Raw genomic sequence first — 19075 nt, 5'->3', positions numbered from 1 at the left:
CTAGTTTAATAAATGTTTTCTGATGTAGTATGAGGAAAAAGAAGTTTGATGCTTCTGTGTAATTGATGATGTCTGATTTTGTATCTACATCCCAGAATGTAGATAAGTCCTTCCTGTAGATAAAGAACCTGAAGTCCAGTGATAAAACCTCACTATTTTAGCACCACTCCCCAATTTCTCATCACAAGGCAGATGAAACAACTGTTTATTATTTTGTTGCCCTCCAGACAAGCCATGGTTTCCCCTCTAAGATTCTGGTGGCCATAGCATCCAATCCAGGATACTTTTGAGACTGAAAGGGAGCACTGTTACTACACAGAAATCATGGGCCTAACTGGGAAGTCCTGGGCAAATTGGCAGGTGAGGTTACCCTACCCTATGGCCCTTCAACAGAACAGCACAAACATCTCACTCTACTCCTGCAAGTTGGAAGTGAGGTTGGAGAAAGGCTTTATCTGCATTCAACATGGAGGACTAGTACTGCACAAAATCTTAGCTGTGTGAATGCCTGTGACCCTGGAGACAGAATGCTAATCAAGATTCTCAGTCTCCATCCTTTAGTAGAGAGGTAGGCAAGTTACTTCACCAGTCTACCTGAAACTAATTTTACTTAGTTTTCAAGGTGCATTCCATCGATAGGAGGATAATATCTGCATAAAATTAGTGGTAGGATCACTGAGTATGTAACACTTCTAGCAAGACCTGACACATAGTAGTTGCTTTATCAGTCCCTTTCCACTTGTTACTTAACCCCCCTACCCACAGCCACCCAAAGAAAAGATAACCATTGGTAGATGAGGAACAAAATAAAGTCTAAATAGGTTAGTTCCACAATCAGAAGAAACTCCTATAGGTCAATTTAGATACTTTATAATTCATGTTATTAGGCAAAAATGGTAAACCTTTGACAAAAATGTGATATTACATTTATACAAACTTTAATAGTCTTCCCTATTCCTTTCATTTTCAATGTCAAGAATAAATATTAAAGTTTGATTCTCTGATCAATTCAAGTCTGTGCTTTGGCCCATGTGGTCTCACTGCTTCCTATGAGGATTAAACAAGGAGGCATGTAGAGACTTTAGCACAGTGCATGGCAATAGTAAGTGCTCAGTCAATGCTGTTTCTTCCCTTCTTAATCCAAACTATCATCCAATCAGTTTTTTCAGCACCATCATTCACTGGATGTTTCCTCTGTGCCAGATACTCTGGGGGACACCGGTAATGAGTGTAACCCCCATCATTCTTAACTCATTCTAGAGATAATGGTCAATTTGATGGTAGGAATGATAGACACAGGACAGGATTCTGGGGTGTCAACCTGGGAGAGGCGAGAAGCTCACTGAGAATAGCCTCTAAGTCCTCCTGGGGTCCGGAAGATGTGGGGTAGATGGAGGGTTAGAAAGTCTCATGCAAGGCTGGGCGTGATGGCTTATGCCTGTAATCCCAGCACTTTGGGACGCTGAGGCAGGCAGATCACTTGACGTCAGGAGTTCGAGACCAGCCTGGCCAACATGGCGAAACCCTGTCTCTACCAAAAATACAAAAATTAGCTGGCATGGTGGGGGGCACCTGTAATCCCAGCTACTCGGGAGGCTGAGGCAGGAGAATCGGTTGAACCCTGGGTTGCAGTGAGCCGAGATCTCGCCACTGCACTCCAGCCTGGGCGACAGAGCGAGACTCCGTCTCAAAAAAAAAAAAAAACGTCTCATGCAAGTGGAATGTGAAATCCATGATCTGGCCCCTGCCAACCTGTCCAGTCTCCTCTGTTCCAGAATGCCAGGCTGCTTTTCAGTTCCTTGAATGTGCCAAGGAACACAAGTGGGTGAATCGCTTGAGTTCAGGAGTTCTAGGCCAGCCTGAGCGACATGGCAAAACCCCATCTCTACCAAAAATACAAAAATTAGCCAAGCGTGGTAGTGCGCCCCTGTGGTCTCAGCTACTCAGGAGGCTGAGGCGAGAGGATTGCTTGAGCCCAGGAGGCAGAGATTGCAGTGAGCCAAGATCATACCACTTCCCTCCAGCCTGGGCAACACAGTGAGACCCTGTTTTGTTTTGTATTTTACAAAACAAAACAAAAAAGAATAGGAACCCAGAGCTGGAGAGGTAGTTCAGAAGTGAACACTTGAATTTGAGAGTCGTTTACCTTGTGCTGATAATTGAAACTAAGGTGTAGGTAAACTGCTAATACAGGAGGATGCAGAGAGAGAAGGAGAAAGATAAAGTCCTGGAAAGGAGTTGAGAAGGGGCCCAGAAATAGAGCAGTGAGAGAGGCAGGAGGAGGCCCTTCTGTAGTCTTCATCTAACAGAAAGTCATTGGACAAGCAATGTGTTTTGAGTAAGTGGGGAGTAGAGCACCAGAAAAGGCTTTCTGCTCTTTCAATATTGCTTTAAAAATATTCTAAGCCAAACAAACCTCAAATTGAAGAGCTCTCCATTATCCATAGAGCATGAATTCATTTATCTGTCAAGAAAACCCATGGACCTTACCTGTAGAAATGAACTGTATTGATCTAAGAATTGTCTCTATGAAGAGTCCATGCCACAAAACAGTTGTGAGTTCTGGGTGGTGGAAACGTTTTATTTTTAATTATTTATACTTTAAACATTTTTTTAAAAATAGCATATTTGTATGCGGTAGGCATTTGGTCATTTGGCAACAATCACGTGTGAATCGTTGAATTACCAGAGAACCAACATGACTGGCATTGGCATTTTACCTTTTAGGATTTCTGAATTTGGGTTTTTGGGTGTTGGTGAGTTTTTGGGTGTTGGTGAGTTTGGGTTATGTGGTGTGGCCAGGCTCCTTAACACTCTAGATCGGGTTTGGCAGACTATAGCCTGAAGCCAGCTGGTCACATCCTGCCTGGGGCTGGTAAGATGGTTTTTTACCCTTGTTAAGGATTGTAAAAAAAAAAAAAAACAAACAAGAACATGTGACAGAGACCGTAAGTGGCCCGCAAAGCCTAAGATACTTACAATCTGGCCCTTTTGAGGAAAGTTTGCTGGCTCCTTCTTTAGGTTATAAGTTACACATGAAAGGAATCCAGAATTTCATAGGATAAGCTCAAACTGGTGACTTCAATTCCAGAATGTCTTAACACTTTTAAAGAGTGACTTACCTGTTGAATCAGGAGAACACATTTTTGATGGTGAAATGAAGACTTGATTGAAAGACTGCCTTGTATGATTTGACAGTACAGTCAGATGGTAAAAGAACTTCTGTACTGTATGATGTTTCAGTATAGTTCTGTGAAGTGTCTGAATGTATTCTGGTACCATTGTTGTGTTTAATTTGTCCGAGGCAGCCTCAGGTAAACACTAGAATCTGTTTGTTGCAGCAAAATATGCAAAGTAAAATCAAATATATATGTGAGATTGTATTATTTTATTGTATTTTGCTGGACTTCTGAAGGGACTTTTTTTCTACTTGCAAAAAATTAAAACCCTTGAGTGTTAGATGTTAGAAAACTTTCTGAATTATGTAATTTCTTTATTTCAGTAGTGTTTCATATCACCTCCTTCTGTCTTTGTAATGAAATGTCATCAATGTGTTCTGAGCATAATTTTTTTCAGTTCTGAATCCTCCTTATCCTCCTTATATCTTCCTATTCTTTCTATCAGAATCTGCAAATTGTAGGAAATAAAAGTTGATTTGAAACAGTTCTGTAACACTAAACAGATGACTGTTTAGTGAGACTGTCTAATCAATTGCTAAATAATTCTCTCTCAAAAGCAGATTTGATATTTGCATTTTGATTTTCATATTCTGCTCAGTGTTTGTTGACGGTGGCTAACATTCCCTGCCACTGGATAAATAAAGCCTATTATTTCCTTTTCAACATTTTAGGCTATTATTCTCATACAAGAGCTAATAAGCAGAAGGTTAGGTATATTACCAAACTATGATCCTGTCTATCAGAAGAAACCAGGAACCTTGATTAATATGCCTTGTTAACTGATGATTTGAGTTCCATACTGATAGTGCTAGAATAATTTGTATAAACCAAGCAGTACAGATTCCTTATTTTAGCACTAAGACTTACAAAGGCTTCTTTTAGCAGCCTTTAATTTTGTACTTATGTATGTGACATAGCCTGTGGCTGTGATAGCTACTGTGAATCTGCAGTTGTTTGGGGATGAAAGGAAGAGGCAGCTGGAAACTCGGTAGCTACATCTAGCTGTCTACCTAGAGAAGGCCTTGATTTCAAGTTTATCTAAACAAGCTCGACTAATCCCAACTATCTAGGGGGATCCACTGTCAAAACAAGCAGCGTGGCCCTGAGGCAAACACAGCTATACAGAAATGAAGGCTGGGGCTTCCAATACTCCGATGACTGCATACTGGAGGCCTTTTTCCCCCCTGAAAGAGGGTAAGAGAGGTAGAATTTGCATAATGCCTTTTCATTGGAAACTTTTGGAAAGCTGACAGACCTTCAGCTTATAGATCTGTAGCCACAATACAGAGTCTATAGGAGAATCCTTGAATGACCTAACCATATTGAAAGAAAATATAAAAGCGTCCAAGTATAGCCAAGTGAGAGAGGAAAAGAGGCTGATGCATTGTCTAACATCTGCTGTACTTCTCGTTAGTTTTGTTCTTTGCTATTCTGTGTGGACTTTGGAGAAGCCTAAGACAGCCTAACATGAATCCTATAATCTTCCTTCTGAATATTTATGTAGCGTGCCAGCTTCTAAGCTGTCCTTTGCGTTTTCCTACTTCCCCCTCGTTTTCATGCTCTCAAATGAGGCCAACATTTCAAAAGCTAAATAAATGTTTGTGAATGTTTATAAAAGATTTGCATAAATTTGTCCTTGTCTGACAAAGATCACTTTTTTCTTATGCCAGTTCTGAAAAAAAATTTTTTTAAGGTTTTGGTGCTTGTCTTGACAACAAAGTCCTGCATCCCAGAACAATGATTGCTGATTAAGTGGGTATGCAATTGTGACTGAATAGGCTTTCAAGATTCTGAGTAAAAAGACCTATCATCTGAAGGCTGAATTATAGAATTTAGAAAATGTTATCAGAAGTACACATTTAAATCTATTTTTTGGTACCATATCATTAGGTAAGACAAAGCATTCTTACAAGTTAAAAGTATAGCCACCCATGGTTTAAAAAAATTATCCTGTATAAATTTTAATAATTAGAATGTTTCTATAACTCAGTATATCACTTTTCTTCCCTATGTTTGAACATATTTAAAAATAATTTTTAGACCTTTAGGTACTTTTTGAAAACTGTAACTCTACCAGTTGTATGCGTTAATATGGTTACTGGGGTGGTGATCAGAGGGAATTTACCAGGCAGTCCTGTAAGATATCTGAATGCTCAATCATACCTTGAGAAAATATAAACTACATGAAATATGTGTTAGGGCTTAATTATAGGACATACATACACAGTGCCCAGACACTTAATGCCACCGATGGGTGTTTGCTGAATTCATTTATCTTTTAAAATTAGAATGGATTTTGTGGGGTGGCAGGGGAAGTTGTGGGTAGAGGTGCTAATTTAGTTCAGAGATATTTGAAGATTGGCAGGAGAGAGAGGTAACAGCCAGTTCTGTTAGTCCTTTGGTTGTATTGGTTTAGAGGTTTAAGTTGTCATTAAGGCACAAACTAGAGCCACTTCTCTGACACAGTTTTTATCACATCTGCTAGGCTTGTGTCCCAAGAGGAGACGTGGAGAGCAGTGAATTCAGCATGGGCCCATTATCGACTGCTTTTTCGTGTGTTGTAAAAGGAGTGAGACCTCAGGGAGGCTTGGAGCCTCCTCCCGTGTAATGTCCAAGTCAGATTTGAAGGACTGGTGGCAGGAAAGCTTTGGCCTTGGGGTGTGAATTCTAAGAAATAGAGGCACAATTAAGTTTAAAAAATTCAAGGACTTTGAGCTTGATAATGAAAGATTTTTCTCTAGACTAATGTGAGCAGAAAAGTTGTCCATCTGTGCACATTTTTGTGTGCATTTAAAATATTTAAAAGCTGACAGCTTTTAATATGCTTACAAAATAGTATTTCTATCAGTGCTCTTTTTTTTTTTTCCTTTTCTTTTAAAATAGTATCTTCCTAAGGGCAAGTTGCCTCTTCAATGAAATCATGTTTGCAGTTTTACTGTTGGGACCCCTATTGCTTTGGTATGTTCTGACTTGTGTCCCCTCCTCCCCTCTTCCTTTCAGAAATATTGATAACATAAATGTTCAGATAACAGGAATTTAAATGCTTAAGGAAATGAGTAAGAGAAAATATTTTAGAGTAATCATATTAAGTCCAAGGAATTACCACTGAATTCTGATTAGCCACTGAATGCTAATTGTAAGAGATCATAACCAAATCATTTGTTCATCTTGGAAGTACAGTATTTGAAGCATGTGTGAAGAATTTTATTGGCATTTCATGCTGACCTTATAAATATAGCTCTCATTTTCAACCACTTTGTGTAAGATTTAAAATTAATAAAAGGGAATCTTGGAATAGAGGATGTTATATAATATCATGATTATGGAACAACTTTGTTTTAGCTAAGTTTGAGAAAGAGGAGGATGCAAAAGGATAAAGTAATTTTGTTAAAAAGTTTTAAAAATAAGATGGAGCGTTTTTGCTTCAGACTTCAAAGGTCATGAAGGTGTATAAAGTGGTTTCAGAGGGGTCTCTTTCACTGTTGAAAGCCTTCTTCTGCACTTAGTATCCTTAATAATTTAGATACACAGTTTATATGAAACATGTTTATAGAGTATGATGAATTTATTATAATTTTATCTGTGTTACAACATTGATACTGCATATTAGGTATTACATATAAAATTGCATAATTATAACATGTATATGACTCAATTAACTGAAGTTTATAAAAAGTAAACTAGGGGTAAATATTGAAATGTACCAAAGAAAGGAAGCAGACTCTGTAGCATTTGAGCAGCATGTTAGAAATTTGACCCGGCTTTTATGTTTGGGTGTTGAAAGGCCTTTCTGTAAAACCCCTTATTACAGGCTTCTTTTTCCCACTGAAAAAAAAAATAAAAATTTGGTTGTAATTATACTATGGGTCTTAGATTTAATTTGACACTTATAGTGAAGGAGAAAAATTTTATTTCCTGTGTTCACATTTAGGAAACTTCTGATCAACATTCTTGAACTTGGTGCTAATTAAGCTTCCAGGAACAACTGCTTTACCCTTCTTAATCATAAGCATTTAAAACCTTTGTGAGCTTTCACTGGGAGCCCCTGGTTTTAACTTGAAATGGCTTAAGGTAGAAATTTTGTTAGCTTTTTTGTATGTTTGGATTTTGTGTGTGTTCTGTTTTTAACTTTCAACTTGAGTTTTAAGATAATCAATCAGAGGCTTTTCTTTCAAGTCAGTGGCACTGCTTGCAATTGCAGGACTTCGAGGGTCAGCATTTCCCTTGTGGTATTAAAAAAAAATTAAACATAGGGAGTATTTTAGGAATTTGAGCTCTGCTGATCTTTTCATCACACACCTACATTTTGAAATGAGCAAATAAATTAGATATAAGAAACCCAGGAAATGTTCTCTCACGGTTTTCCTTCCCCTTCCTCTTTCACTCTCGTTTTTGGACAATGGTAAATTATCAACTGCTATATCGGCTTTCAGCAAGCCACAAAGAGGCTAATTATGGCTTTACATATTTTAAAATACATTCATTTATTCAAGCTATCTCTTCTCTTTATTTAAATGTTTTCCTGCACCATGTTTTTCCCTTTGAACTATTGCGAATATGCCTCATCTCCCTACATTCTGTAACTCCAGTGGACGCTATAATCACCCTGCACTTTTATCTTTCAGATGGCATTTATTTGTGGGGTGTGTATGTTTGTGTCTGTCAGTTGTTTTCATCTGCCAAATAAAACTAATTTTTGTTTATAGGTTTCAATGAAGCAATGAAAACAAAGTATTTGACATCTGGAATGCTGGTCATTGCAGGATTTCCTATAGCCCCCTACCTAGCACCCCAAGGTCAGGGTGAATTAGTCTAGCCTTCTCATTAATAATCCCAGTTAACTTCATTGAATTTGGTCTTCGAGATATTTCTTCCAGATAGGATTCTACAATGGATAATATTATACATTTAAAACTTCACTGGGTTCTTAGGCTCAGTATCAACAGAATGTAATCTAATTTCTCTAGATTGGAGTAAGTTCAGGCCTTCTGACTGGATGAGAATTAGAATTGGATGAAGTGAATCCAAAGTAGACTGAAATGAATCTTGAGTTCATTTCTGAATTTCATTTGCAAGTGTATCCAGCGTTAGGTGTGTTAATTTCATATTTTGGTTCATACTCTGAGGCTTGGTGTCTCTTGTGGGCAGAGCTTTGTAGATGTTACTTTTCTACTACACTATGCAATCTGCTGCTTCGTGTATGCATAACTGAAAGATTTTTGCAACTGCCTCTCTAACACACTTCCTCCCTGCCCCCTCTGCTCTTATTTCTTCCCACATGAAGTATCATATATTTTGTTAGGAAGAAAAGCCCTTTTGGAAATTGCCTATTTCATAAATTGTCTGGTGACACAAAGGGGTTGAATGCTGTATTCTTGTCTCATTTATTTTGAAAACTTTGCTACTGAACTCACCTTAATCAATGAGCTCAGTGTTGTCTCCAATAAGTTATGTGTTGGATATATTGATTGGGAGGGATTTTAGAAAACCCGTCTGGGGTTTATAATGTCAGCAGTGTTTTGATTATGAAAAGAGTTGGAACCTGGGGACATGGAACCAGGTGGCGAATGTCCTAAAGCCAATGGTGACATGGTGGACTGGTTTCCTCCTGGGATCTAGTTCATGCCCTGAACTTTAACTGTGGTGACTGGCTACTATAGATTCACTTTTTTGCTCATTAAAATGTTAAAAAATCAAACTGTACATAAAAAGATTTGTGAAAATATAAACTTGGGAATTGATCTGGAGAGCTGGCACACAGTCCTCCCCACCCCCTGCCTTAGCAATGAGGTCATTTACATTTCATCAGCTATGCTGCATCCCCAAGATCCGATTTATGTGGCAGTAGTTGAAGTTGCACCGAGGCTGGTTGTCTAAAAGAGCTTGTGTAGGCAAGAGAAACGAGAAAGAGAACAAGAAAATTACCTTCTACAAAGAAAGTGCTCTAGCCAAAGACACAAGTTCTAGAGAGAAAAAGGGGTTGGTAACTGGTTAATGACTGTTGTCCCAATAAAGTTGATATTGAAAGACTGTGGGACACTGCCATGAATGTTGTACTCAAAATATATTTAAATCAGCATTTTAAAGCCCCCACTCTCGGAGAGTGGTACTTTTCATATTTGAATAATTTTATTTTTCTTTGGGAAAAGATGATAAGGCATGAATGTTTATGTGTAAGGAAAACATCAGTATTAAGAAAATGGGTTTATTTAATTGGTTTATTAAATTGGTTTATTGCAGTTTTTATTTACAGAGAACATTGCTTGTTTTTCCCTCCCTCTTCCTGTCCTCCCCTTCTCAAATTAAGAAGTAGATACCTCAGTTCCAATTGCGATAATATGTGAATATGCAGAACACAGAGTAGATGCTCATTTTTGTTTTTTCTTCTGACAGCACACCACCATCTTGTTTGACTTAAATTGGAATATCAAGCTCTTGTAATATCACAAACATGAAGGAACATATTGTAATGTACCAACATGTGCCTACATTGCCTATATTCCCTTTCCCCTTCCCCTCCCCCTGCCCTATTGCTTAATTAGATTTACTGCTGTTTGCTTAGATAAAAAGGAAAGCTGGTGGGTGGTTACACTCAGCCTACATTGGGTATTTTGAAACTTGTTCTAATATTATCTGACAGACAAGTTCAAGGTTGGTTATTACTCTTGACATTAGAGAGTGGTAAGAAGTTTCTATATTGTAGTGAGTAATAAGTTGGGCATATTAGATTCCTTTGACTCTGCTGTAGAGCACAATGCCTTCTCATAGCCATGGGGGTCCTTTCTTTCAAAAATCTTTGAGGCCTTTTGCCAGTACAACTCCAGCATAGAGCAGAGAAATGCTTTCTGCACCTGTAACTTTTGAGGGGTAAAAGATAGCTGTCTTTGTAGCTGATATTGGCAATGAATGAGCACTGAATACTGAGTTTTAAAGAATGGCTGTTTCGTATACTGAAGTTAAGAGATGCTTTCTGTTACTATTCAAAACTTGAAGTGGAAGGAAATTTGTAAGGAATTTGTGTGTGTGTAAATCATAAGGGTTTTGTGTATGTGAATTATAGTATACTTTATAATTAGCACTGCAGGCATTAAATATTTTATGTCATCTATTTTCCTCTCTTTGCCTGATAATAACATTATGCACTGAAAAATTGCCTTTGTTCTGATTGTGTATCACCTATCGCAGTTTATCTAAGCATGATTAGTTTATAAACAATCTATATGTGTGAATGCCACATTATAAAGTTAACTAATGTATAAGTAATGTTTCTTAGGATATGCTGAGGTGTTCTCATCCGCTCTTTTTCACTTCTTAGTTTCCTATTCATTTATTACATTATTTCATGACATGCCTTAGCAGTGCTGTGATATACATAGTACCAGTCCAAGATGATACTAAAAAATAGGATATGCTCAATTGAATTATGTAGGCGGAACATGCTCTGGCAGAGCAAGTCAGTGTGCTTTCTGCTTCATTGAGTGGGTTATTAGATTGATGTGGTTTATTTCTTGAATGATAGAACTGGTTTTAAAAATAAATGAAGCGAGAAGCATCAATTCAGTTAGCATTGATAATTCATTATTATTGGTTAGAAAAGTGCTACATTTGTAAACTGATCTTTAATTTATCACTTGGATTAGGGTTTGCAATGGGCAGGTTTGTTTTAATTTGAACCAGCTTCTCAATGACTGAAAAATGTGTTCTTCATTTTGTCTTGAAGTTGGGATTTTAAATAGTTAAAAAGCAAATCAAATGCATGAAAGGAATACTTTTTTAAAATTTATAACATTGGTCTATGAACTTATGATAAGCACCAACCGTGGGCTGTCCAAGTCTGCAGTTAAATTAAGTTAAGCTAAGGAAAATTCTGTGAAGGAAATAATAACTAACTACCTGTGTATGTGGTTAGCTGTGTGTATATGTGCTATATATATGAAATGTGTCTTTTAGGGAAAGTCGCACACCACTGTTTATTGTGTGTCATGTACTGTTTTTTTCTGTGGTAATGTAAGAAGATTGTCTTTTATGAATAAGTTGTTAAAATGTCACCTTACTTTGTGTACCCTAATCCTGAATAATGTGCTTGGCTTTATGTACCTATATATGTATTTTTTTTTTTAAAGACATTTAAACTGGTAGTTTGCTTTAGATTTTAATACATTAAAATCAGGTGAGTATGTTCAATTATGGTGATATTTCAATAAGAATAGTATATACTTAAAATTGTTACAGTTTGGTTCCAAAATAAATGTATGCCCAAAATGGCAACTTCTTTGTAAAGTAAGTAAATGAAGTTTTAAACTCTAAAAAATGTAGCTGACAATGTTCAGGGACAATTATCTTTAAGTTGGCTTTCGATTCTGCTGTGATTTGGCCTATTGATGTTGGGAAGCGTTGTCTAATCCCGGCCCCCTCTGTTCCTAGGTAACAGGCAAAAACGGTGCCAGCAACAGCGGCCCTGCCAGGCCAAACCCATGTGGCTTGGTGTTATTCACTCTGATCCATATGGTCAGGCTGGAGATGTTCCCTGGAGGGGTGTTAACACTCAGCAACCCAACCGCCTCCCTCCCTTCAGAGCTTTCCTGCATGGCTCCTGCTGCTTGCCCATGTGTGATTCTTGATTAATTTTTCATTTTTAATGAAGTTTGATCATGTTTATTATTTCTCATGATTGACTGCCTGGTACTCCTCCCATGTAATTGATAAAGCCCATATTTCTTCATCTGTCTCCTCTTTCTTTAGGGTAAAGTTGCTAGATTGTGTGCTGTGGTTAATGTTAGATTTATTGGTCCCATTAGATGTATAAATTATCTCTCTTTCTCTCCACAGGAAGTTCTACAGACTTTGACCAAGTTTTGTTTCCCCTTCTATGTGGACAGGTAGTGTCAGATTTTCAAACTTTACTAGAAAAAAAGTGTCAATAAACCTGCTATAGAAAATAAAAACCATACCATTCTTAACATTCTGTCTGTTTAACCATGATTTAAGATACCTGTGTTCCAAGGAGAGTTGCAGTATTCTCCCTTCCTGGGGTTTTTATTGACACTATCAAAAAGTTTAAAGCTTAGAGCTTTGCATTGGTTAGTTTGTGAGATGTATTTTGTATGGCATTAAATTTTTGATTTTGGTTATCAGACTTAAACTGTGATTAAGAATGGTTGGTATTTAATCTCCTTCTATTTAATTGTTATTTAAGTATGAATATATTTGGCTTAAACAAGTAATATTACTTGATTCCAACGTTTTGTATTATATAGACTTTGTTTTTCCTAGACTTCAACTTATAATTTAAATCAGCCTAGCCCTATCTTGTTTAAAAGTATTTAGCAGGGAATATTGCTAAATAGTGTTTTATATTTTGTTTGGGTGGCTAAGAATGGTATCTCTGGGGAAAAGAGAATTTTCTATAGATTTTGGGATTAAAAGTACAAAACCACCTAAACGTTTCGTTAGTATTTACATTGTGATAAACTGTTTCTTAGATAGGTACAAATATGAGAACTCTAAGACAATTTAAAATAGTCTAAGGGTTGTTTTTTTTTTCTTTTTAACAAACCACTGGTTAATGATAAGAATTTTAGAGGACCTTTTTTTTTTTTACTTTATAACTAATGTATTAACTATATTAATAAAATAATTATTTTATTTTCAAAAAATGTCTACTCTTTTTCATTACAGTTGAAGCATTATTTTTTTGCATTCATTTGTTTGCCCATTTGATTGTTGTCTCTTCAGTTTCCTCTTAATGGAAACTTGAACTATGAAGCTGTACATACATTACATCTTAACAAACCCACTTTTATTGACAGGTTGTAGAAAATAACATTGTAAGTAAGAAATGCCATAATATGGTCCAAGAAAGCTATAAAATTTGTGCTTATCTTCAGGAAGATTCTATCATGTATTTTAGTGTACCCAAACGAGGCAAAGCCTGTAAGATTTCAGTGATTTAGAGTATATGTGGGTAGTATGCTGTTTGCATCTTTTCTACACATTGTAATACCACTGTCCTGGTTTATTTGGCATAAACCTAAAAATGGTATGAGATGAGAATTGGTAGCCAAAGGAGTTTAAAAGGTACTAAAAAGCAACTCTGGAATGTTGCCAGCCACTTCTAATCACTGCTCTCCCTGGTTCTAACATTTTATTTTTTCTTAAGCCAATCAACCATTATAGTATTTCCAGACTCAGACCCTGTAAATCCTGGTACCAGGAATATTTTAGTAGCAGGTTGATGCTCAAAAAAGAATAGCCTTAATTCTAAGAGGGTCAGTCTTTGTAATGAGAGTCCTCTTGTCTCTTCTTTAGCCTATTCCTCCTAAAAATAGCAAGAAAGTAGGGTTTTGTTTAGAGATATTTAATGCAAACTTCACATTCATATGTATGAATTAGCAATGCATGAAATCTCCAGCCACTTATAAAATGTATGACAAATTACGGCAAAGACATTTATAAAAAGTAATAAAGCTGAAATGTTTTATAAATGCAGTTAGGTGTTTAACAAAGAAAAATAAGAGAATACATTTTTACGTGACTTCTTGTTAGAGTGGTGATTTGTTTTGGATAGGTGTTTCTTAATTGACTTTGTTAAATGCTTAAGGAAATGAGCAAGAGAAAATATTTTAGAGTAATCATATTAATATTTCTTAATGTTAGAAGAAATGATAGAGATTAAACCTCTGTCTTCCCCACCAACACACATGTGCAGGTGTGTGTGTGCATACACACATACACACACTCACTCATATTTCTTTTTCTTAGATTTATACCACACACACGCTTCTACTTACCTACCTGTCTGGGTGATTACATTCTGAAATGGAAGAAAAGCAGAGTCCTTAAGTGATAATTCTAAAATCTTTTTTGTTACCAAAAATATCTGATGCCTTTTTGTTGTTGTTAGAAATATATTTTTCTTCCAGAATCCTTCTCTCCAAATTATGTTCCCCTAATCATGTTCCTGTTTTTTTTCTTTTTTACAAAAGCATTTGAGGACAGAAATGTTCCTTTTTGAATATTTCATTCGTTACCATGTACAATAGCTCTTTCTTACATTGTATTGTATTACATATCCTATGGGTGTTGATAACTTTTATTGATACCAAAAAATCATTTTATGTGGGGACTATATATTTTCTTTCTGTTCCCCCACCTCTAACCTTGGTATACTTTAATACAGAAGAGATAATAATAATGAATACAGTTCATTTATAAGAAATATAAAGGTTTCAATGTCTTAATTTTTTTATTAGTTTGCAGTTAGCACTGTCAAATGGATATCCCCAGATTCTGAGGCCCATAAAGTCCCCTAGATGTGTTTATGATATTGTTTGACTTAGAAAATATGCCAGCCTGGGAGACAAGTAATGCCCCAGATGATTGCATTCAAAAAAGAAAGCTTCCTGATCTTTTCAGTATCTGTGCTTTTCTACCCCAAGGAACAGTCATAAAACTTTCTGACATTTCTAGTCTATATCAAGAGTGGGATTTTCACAGTCATCATCAAATCACCCGTTAACATTGACATCTTGCTGTCTCTTGTGTTGTTTTAAGATTTTTCTTTTTGAAACTAGGACTTAGGAAAAATAATAAAGCCAGTAGCTTTTAAAAAGAATGTGCTTCCTCATATATTATCTCATTTTATCCTCCTATCATAAGAGATAAGAGCAGGTGCCATTATCTTCATTTGAACAAAATTCTAAGCTGCAGAGAAATTGGGACTTGCCCAAGGTTCTCTTAGCACAACCTAGATTTCCATCTCCCAGACAAATACATTTCAGTAGACCACCTTGCAGGGAAGACCAGTCACCAAATATATAGAGAAGAAGGAAAGGAAGGAAACGAGGATTTGATTTCCTTATCGATTCTAGTCAAAGTGCTGGATGCTGCCACATCACTGTCTCATTTATTCTTCCCAGAAGCTATAGGAGATAGATGGTGGTATCTTTTTTACAAAAGAGCAAAGGAAGGTTCAGGATGTAGAGCATTGTGTTGGGTAATATGGGGGATAATGAAAATGGTCTCAGACTTGGAGCCCTACCCTCCTAGTCTAGTCCAGGAATTATAAAGACATTTTAAACAGTATCGACCCAAAGGATAGTGAGGTTAGAGAAGACCAAAGTGGTCAGAGAAAACTTCTTATGGTGAGGGAGACTTGTGTTGAGTCTGCCAGGACAGCAAGAAGTGGGCAAGTGGGAGGGAGAGCCTAACACCCCATCAGCACTGAAAAGCAAAGCAGAGGAGAAGCCCCGAGTGAGCCTAGAGCTTGTTCAGCCAGAGCAGATGGAGCTCGCTGGGGAAAGGGTGACTGTGAGAACCTGGGCTCTGGCCACAGGAGGCCTTGAAAATGTGTGGAAACAAGACCACAGGATTTTAAAACTGAAATTCATCTGGTTCAAACTCCCCATTTTATAGAAGGAAAACCATGATCCACAGAGGTGAAATGACTTGCTTATGGTCACAACTATGAAATTTACAGGGTCAGGAAAGGCACCGGTACTCTATTCCTAATCCAGAGTTATTTTTACCCTACAGTGTACGTGAAGCTATTGGTGAGAGGGAGTAGTGAAGTGTCAGTGTTGAGATTCCTGTATCAATCTCAAAAACTCATTATTACTAATAAAAATAGTCTCTTAAAAAAAGACTTGTACCATTCCATATAATGTTTGCTACTTGCTTGCCCTTGATAGCTGACAACCAGCTTCAGTTACTCAAAGCACTTGAGAGATGCATTGGATGATGGAAAAGCTATTCTCTTCCATTTTTGTGTTTATCCTCTTTCAGAATCCTGAAAGTCAGCTACTATTCCATTTTCCTGTAAATTATACTGGCACACACAATTGACAGGATAGTCAAATACAATGAAATAATCTTTTCAGGGCCAGAGGCATCATTTAATGGTCAGGATGTAACCCCAGATGCAAATGTGGCTCAAATGCTACTTACCATTTTATTGGGTATCTGTTTTGTGCCAGGCATTGCCCTATATTCTTTTCCTGTAATAAAAGATTACGAATTTGTAAGGTTACCATTATCCTCATACCACACAGGAGGAAACAGAGGCTCAGATAGGCTTGATAACTACCCAAGGTCTCACTACCAGTTAGTGGTATAGCTGCTTGCAGAACCCTCATTTGTCTGACCTCCAACTCCACCATACTTTCCCTGTTTTACCATACTGCCTCCATAAGATCCATCACAGCATAAGTAACCTAACAAACGATTTTATTTCAAAAGCAATAAAGCAATATATATTTATTGTAGAGAAGTAGGAAATTGAGAGAAAGAAGAAAATGAAACCCACACAGACATAGGACCAGTGCATTAACATCTTATCTTCCCAGACCTCTCCTCTGCAGATTCAACCTGCTCTCCTTTCCAAACCTGAACCCACTGGGCCCAAGAAGTCCCTTGGTTTAGCATACACTATAGGTTCAGCTGTGCCCCATGATTATTTTCTACAGCATTGATGACGACAAAGCAGTTGGGCCTTAGTGGACAGAGTGTTGTGGGCAGCAAGCAGGAGATCTGGGTTTTAGTTTTGGTTTTACCACTGCCCTGCTCTGTGCTGTGAGGCAAGTGACTTCTCCCCTGAGGTTCTTCATTTCTTCATGGATAAAATGAGGGAATTGGATTCCATCAATCTCTGCTGTTCCTTCTGCTTTTGATACTTTTAAATTCTGCAGTTATGCTTCATGTTGACTTTTTCAGGCTCATGTAGAGGGAATGGACAGAGCTCTGCTCTTAGAATTGTCTGGTGTTTCTCCAGCAGGTAGGCATTGCCTTCTGTCTCGAAGTGTGTCACTTACTGTTGGTCCCCTCATATTTTGGGTCCATGTCATTCTCACCACTTGGATCTTTGAGCAGGGAAGGTGAGAAACTTGAGGCCTAGGCAGATGTAAGGTGTGTTTGTGGAAGGAAGCTTTGAGGCTTACGGAACTAAAGGCTGGGAGATGTGATAGTTTGATGACGCTTCATTCCTGCCTCATGCCTCATACGCACTGAAGGAAAGGAAAAGCATCTGTTAGGTGCCCTGCCATGGACAGCAGATAATTGTCAGTAAGCTATAATAAACAGAGGGGGACAAAATGCTTCAGTTCCATCTCTTGAATTTTATAATTGCATAACAGTAGTGATGATCAGTTTTGTCGTGTACCTACTATATGCTAGTTATCTTGTATACATTATCTCTAATCTAAAACCACTCTGCAAAGTGATTTGATTATTCTGATGATTTACAGATGAGATCAGAGAAGTATAGTAACTTGTCTATGCCCACATAACTGCTGAGTAACATGTCTGGGATTCTGATGTAAGGTGCAGGCCTTAATGTTTTCTCTTCTGTCCTGCATCATAAATCTCTGCCTTTGCTGAATCATTTCCAACAGCTTAAAAACAAGTTCTGGTATTCATCCTAAAAATAATAGCCACCACTCAGTTGCTTTCTGATTCTCTATTTTTTGAACGAGTTATCTACACACTTCAACTTATCCTTCAGCCTTCTTCAGCTTGTCTTCTGCTTCTGTCATTCAACTAGAGCTGTTTTTATCGAGGTCATCTAAAACCTCCATATTGCTTAATTCAGTAGACATTGTTTTTTCTTCTTCTTATCTTTGACGCGTCAATACGGTTGACCACTCCCTCTTGTTTGTTCTGCTGGCTATTCTCCTTTCTTTGGTCTCTTCTCCACCCATCTTCTAAATTGGTGTTTCTATAAATTAGTCCTGAATCCTCTTTTGTTTCTCTGAACTCCCTCCCTAAGTGATCCCAGTCTTCACCATGGTGTTAAATACCATCTGTGTGTAGATGACTTCCAAATTTATAGTTTCAATCCAAACGTTTCCTCTGATTTCCTAACTAGTGTATTCAACTCTGTACTTGACATTTCTATTTAGATGTTTTACAGGCTTCTCAGACTTAACATATCCCAAATGGAACTCTTGGATCTTCCCCCAAACTTGTTAGTCTTTCCTATCTTCAAATGGTAATATTCTGCCTTTTTGCTCCCCAATTCCCAGTCCATCTGCAAGCCTGTCATTCATATCTGCTAACTATAACTTGAACTATCCATCCCTCTCCATCTCTACTCTCCCTGCATGAGTTAAGCCACCATCCAGTCTCACCTGGACTACTGCAATCACTTCCAGATTATTTTCTCCACTCCTACTTATACCTTCTTCCAAACTGCTCTCTGTGTAAGTCAGTTGAAATATTTGAAGCTGTAAACCAGACTGTTTTTCTCTTGATCAAAATCATTCAATGGCATTCTATTGCCTCCCCCCACCACCAAAAAAAAAAAAATTCGAATTCTTTACCATGACCTGTGGGACTCTCTGTGTGATCTGGAGCTTGCTTTATCTAGCAGCTTAGTGTGATGCCACTTTCTCCTTTATCTCCTGTGCATTAGCAGGACTCCTGTCCTTTTGGTTCCTTGATCGTAACTAGCTCTTTCCAGTCCCCAGGATCTCTGCCTAGCTCTTTTCCCTGCCTGAAACAACCCAGTGCCCTGTTTCTTGAGTGGCTGCTCCATTTCATCCTTTGGTCAATATTGTTGCCATCCCTGAGAAGCTACCTCTGACCACATTATCTCAGTAGGGCCTTTCCTTCCTTTCCATTTTCCTCTATCTTCGTTCCTTCTTTGGTTTTGTAATATCACTATTACAAGCTGTATGTTTTGTGGTATACTTGTTTATTACTTGTCTCTATTTAGACAGAAAGCCTACAAAGGCAGGGGCCCTGTCTATATTGTCCAGTCTTATATATCCAGCAATTGTTACAGTGCCCAGTGTAGTTGTAGCTCAGTATGCAAAATGGATAATGAAACTTAAAGTGAAGCTCACGTGTAAAAGTTTTTTTCTCACTGGGAGACTAGAATCAAACTGTCCATCCTCATTCTT

At 37.5% G+C, this 19075-nt stretch overlaps 1 protein-coding gene across 6 annotated transcripts in view; it reads left to right on the top strand.

Moving 5' to 3' along the window:
* Nucleotides 1-19075, top strand: part of DENND1A (DENN domain containing 1A) — a 544738-nt gene that overhangs the window by 143553 nt on the left and 382110 nt on the right. For all 6 annotated transcript variants that reach the window (XM_030817797.1, XM_012509181.2, XM_030817794.1 and 3 more), the window contains one exon: nucleotides 12009-12058. In XM_030817797.1, the coding sequence (XP_030673657.1) occupies nucleotides 12009-12058 (50 nt within the window). The remainder of the gene's footprint in view (nucleotides 1-12008; nucleotides 12059-19075) is intronic.

This window comes from Nomascus leucogenys, chromosome 8, assembly GCF_006542625.1.
Source record: "Nomascus leucogenys isolate Asia chromosome 8, Asia_NLE_v1, whole genome shotgun sequence".
NCBI lineage: Eukaryota > Metazoa > Chordata > Mammalia > Primates > Hylobatidae > Nomascus > Nomascus leucogenys.
Note: the sequence above shows the minus strand (reverse complement) of the source record. Positions and strands in the feature narration are given on the sequence as shown.